Source organism: Olea europaea, unplaced genomic scaffold, assembly GCF_002742605.1.
Source record: "Olea europaea var. sylvestris unplaced genomic scaffold, O_europaea_v1 scaffold439, whole genome shotgun sequence".
Taxonomy (NCBI): Eukaryota; Viridiplantae; Streptophyta; class Magnoliopsida; order Lamiales; family Oleaceae; genus Olea; species Olea europaea.
Window position 1 is genome coordinate 338,629 of NW_019262696.1, and position 3,033 is coordinate 341,661.

The 3,033-nt window shown below is 33.5% G+C and overlaps 1 protein-coding gene across 1 annotated transcript; it reads right to left on the reverse strand.

Annotated features, from left to right (window-relative positions):
* Nucleotides 1-1,812: 1,812 nt before the first annotated feature.
* LOC111387964 (F-box protein PP2-B1-like) lies at nucleotides 1,813-2,744 on the reverse strand. Its single transcript, XM_023012608.1, has 3 exons — nucleotides 2,662-2,744; nucleotides 2,446-2,564; nucleotides 1,813-2,356 (listed from the first exon to the last, which is right to left on the reverse strand). The coding sequence occupies exons 2-3, from the start codon at nucleotides 2,523-2,525 to the stop codon at nucleotides 1,864-1,866; spliced, it is 573 nt and encodes a 190-aa protein (XP_022868376.1). The 5' UTR covers nucleotides 2,526-2,564; nucleotides 2,662-2,744; the 3' UTR covers nucleotides 1,813-1,863.
* Between the last annotated feature and the right edge of the window lie 289 nt (nucleotides 2,745-3,033).

The window sequence follows — 3,033 nt, forward strand, 5'->3', positions numbered from 1 at the left end:
TGTTCATGAAATCGATTTTAAATTTTATTGGGAAAATACTAGTCCATTGTTATTGTATATTGTTTCATCATTAGCCTAATCTCCTAAGCGTTTCTCTCTCATTTTTTATACAAAAAAAGCTTAAAAGTTACACATTTTCTGGAATGGAAATAGCTTGCCAATGAAGTGGGGATGCAAATGATAACTGATCAAACATAGTGGGAATTGAACTTTATATTTTTTTGATCTCTGAATCTTGCAATGGAATTTGGGATAAAGAAAGAACAAAATGGTTCTGTTTTGGTGGAGCTGCTTTAAATAAGGAACCTTATTCTGCTAGGAAGAAGCTCAGTATCCAATTCTTTATGCAATTGATTCCTTGAGTCTTCAAAGTGTTACTTTTCCAAGCTGTATCACACATATTTATGCCCACACGAATTCGATGGTTATAATTGTTTAGGATTTAATTTAAATAATTAAATGTATTTTTTTAAAAGATTTTTTTTTTTGATGTCGAAAACGATATTAAAGTAAACAAATATCATTTTTAATGTTCTTAATTTCTGTAAAAAAAATAAGTTTTCTATTAGGTATTTGGAACATATTATTCTTAGTTCTAAGTCTAATAGACGCCTATTAATAAAAACTCTCTAAATGTCATACTTGTGAGAAATGTGACAAAGAGATGAAGGGGCGTGTTAAAGATTAAAACTAAATAAATGTATCCCAAATAAAAAAAATCCAATATGCATGAGAGGGAATCCCACCTTAGATCGTAATTAAATAAAATTGGCTTAGATCATAATTTTAATGAGTCAATCCCATTAAAATCACCGTTCTCGAATTTAAAAAAAAAATGTGGGCATTTGGGAGGCAAGAATCATAGATTTTTATTCGAATAATCTCTGCTCTTTAGAAATAAAAGTAGTCCAATAACCATATCTCGATCAGTCCATACTTATTGGTATTCAATGAGGAAAATATGTTGCATATTGTCAATGTCATCTATCATAATCTCTTACATGGCTAGTTTGGTGAGGTGGAACATATTAACACAATTGGATAATATTTTTTGTCTAATATTAATCGAAAAAGTAGCTAAAATTGTGTCTACAATACTATCCAATTGCATTAAGTGTTACACAACAAACTTGACATATCATGTAATAGCAATTAATTAATAGATTGAAGTAGTTCTTCTTCCTTGCAATTTTGGAAAAAAATAAAATGATAAACAAAATAGAAAACGAACAATTTACAGTCTTTGCATTGCCATCAATTTTCTTTTTCTTTTTTGACATTATTGGAAAATTAACAACATTCACAATCTGAAAACAAACAGGGGATTTTCATCTCCATTACAATGCAGAAATTTGTCTAAAATTCACTCCAGAATGTAATTTTGTTACACTGCTGAAATTCATTTCATCCAGCCATCTTTTTCAGCCTTGAATAAAGGCCAAAATGATGAACCATGTGAGTGAGAAAATCAACATAGCCCCTGCAAGAACAAAATCATTTAGAATTTAGAACCCAATCATTGAATACTAAATAATAAATTGTTACCTCTTTTTTTTTTACATGAGGTGATTCAAAGGTAGATGTCTTGATTTTAAGTTTTGTTGTGAGTCATTTATAAAATAAATAAATCCGTCCTGCAGCATATACTAAATTTGTATAAACAAATTCGTTCTCTCTGTTTAAACTTTAAATGAGATAATTCGAAAGTAAATTGTCGTGAATTCAACTTTTTCTTAAATTTATGCTTGTGTTAGGCCTTGATTCAAAAAAAAAAAAAGAAAAAAAGAAAAAAAAAGGGGAGAAAAAAAACCAACAAAAAGCATGTGCCAAAGTGGTACCTAATGAAGTTTGTAGCTACAATGTTCACTCAGCTTTTGGTCTGATCTCAATCCCTTGAATAACGACACCATTCTTCCAGTTTCCACCCTTTGTCTCTGTCAAACTTATTTCCATATCCAAATTTTGTTCTCCTTCCACGTAAAACTCTCCCAACCCAACTTCCATCCACTTATCTGCTCTAACCTTGGGGTACTCGGTAATGCGCTCTGAGGCCAAATCACCTCGCCGTCTGTATATATGAGCCAACCGATGATTGAAAAATATGCGCCTAGGTACAATCTGGTACCTATGCCTTTGTTCTCCGTCTGGATCTAAACACACCGTTCGTTTTACACCATCCTGCCCACTAATTCCTACCGTAGCCTCAGCAGGTTGATACTCAAAACCGTATATTCCTGATTTTGAAGTGAAAACAAGGTAAGCAGCATATGTAGTTCCTGAAGAGAGCATGCTAGTGTTTATTTTGCCACGAATTTCAAACCAACACACATCAAGAAGCTCTGCCACCTCAGGAAATCTGAAATAAAACGTGCAATGAGCTATCAGCATTCAAAATAATTGATAGAAAGAAAAGATACTTGTTCTTATGCAGGATAACTGTAAAACCTGGACTCTGGATAAGGGATCCATCGCCAATATTCAGGTGTATCACCCCACACAATCAAGAGGTCCCTTGCAGCGAGCATAAAGCACTTCTTTCCTGTCCCTTTGTCCAATGAAAAGCTCTGCAATTAAAGAGAAGCATTAGGATGCATACCCAACTAGAATAAATGAGATCAAAATGTAAAGAGACGCCATCACAAGTGACAACTATAAACAAACCTTTAGTCAATTTGTACCTTGGTTGAGCATTGGGCATTGAGGCATAAAAATTATTGAACATTGGACATTATGAGGCAAAAAATATTCAATGCTGTAAAGGGGGGGGGTAGGGGTAGGGGTGGGGGTGGGGGCGGGGGTGTTAAGGGATAAAAACCCCACATTGAACAAAGATGAATACACAGACCAATTTATAAAGAATTTGAGTACTCTTTTTAATAAGGTTGACATTTTAAGATGAAACTTTAAATCGGTGTAGGAAAAGGATCCACAATTTAAGAAGAATGTGCATTTACATGCATCATGGGGATTGGTGTGTTAGGATATGAGAGCTTTTGGTTTCACTCATCTCAAAAAAGTTCTTGCTTTGGTTTA

Excerpts from the sequence above, each read along its gene's own strand:
- LOC111387964 (XM_023012608.1), bottom strand. The coding sequence starts at position 2,525 with ATGCTCGCTGCAAGGGACCTCTTGATTGTGTGGGGTGATACACCTGAA. Across the intron at positions 2,357-2,445 it reads ATCCCTTATCCAGAGTCCAG|ATTTCCTGAGGTGGCAGAGC; the intron begins GTTTTACAGTTA and ends GTTTTATTTCAG.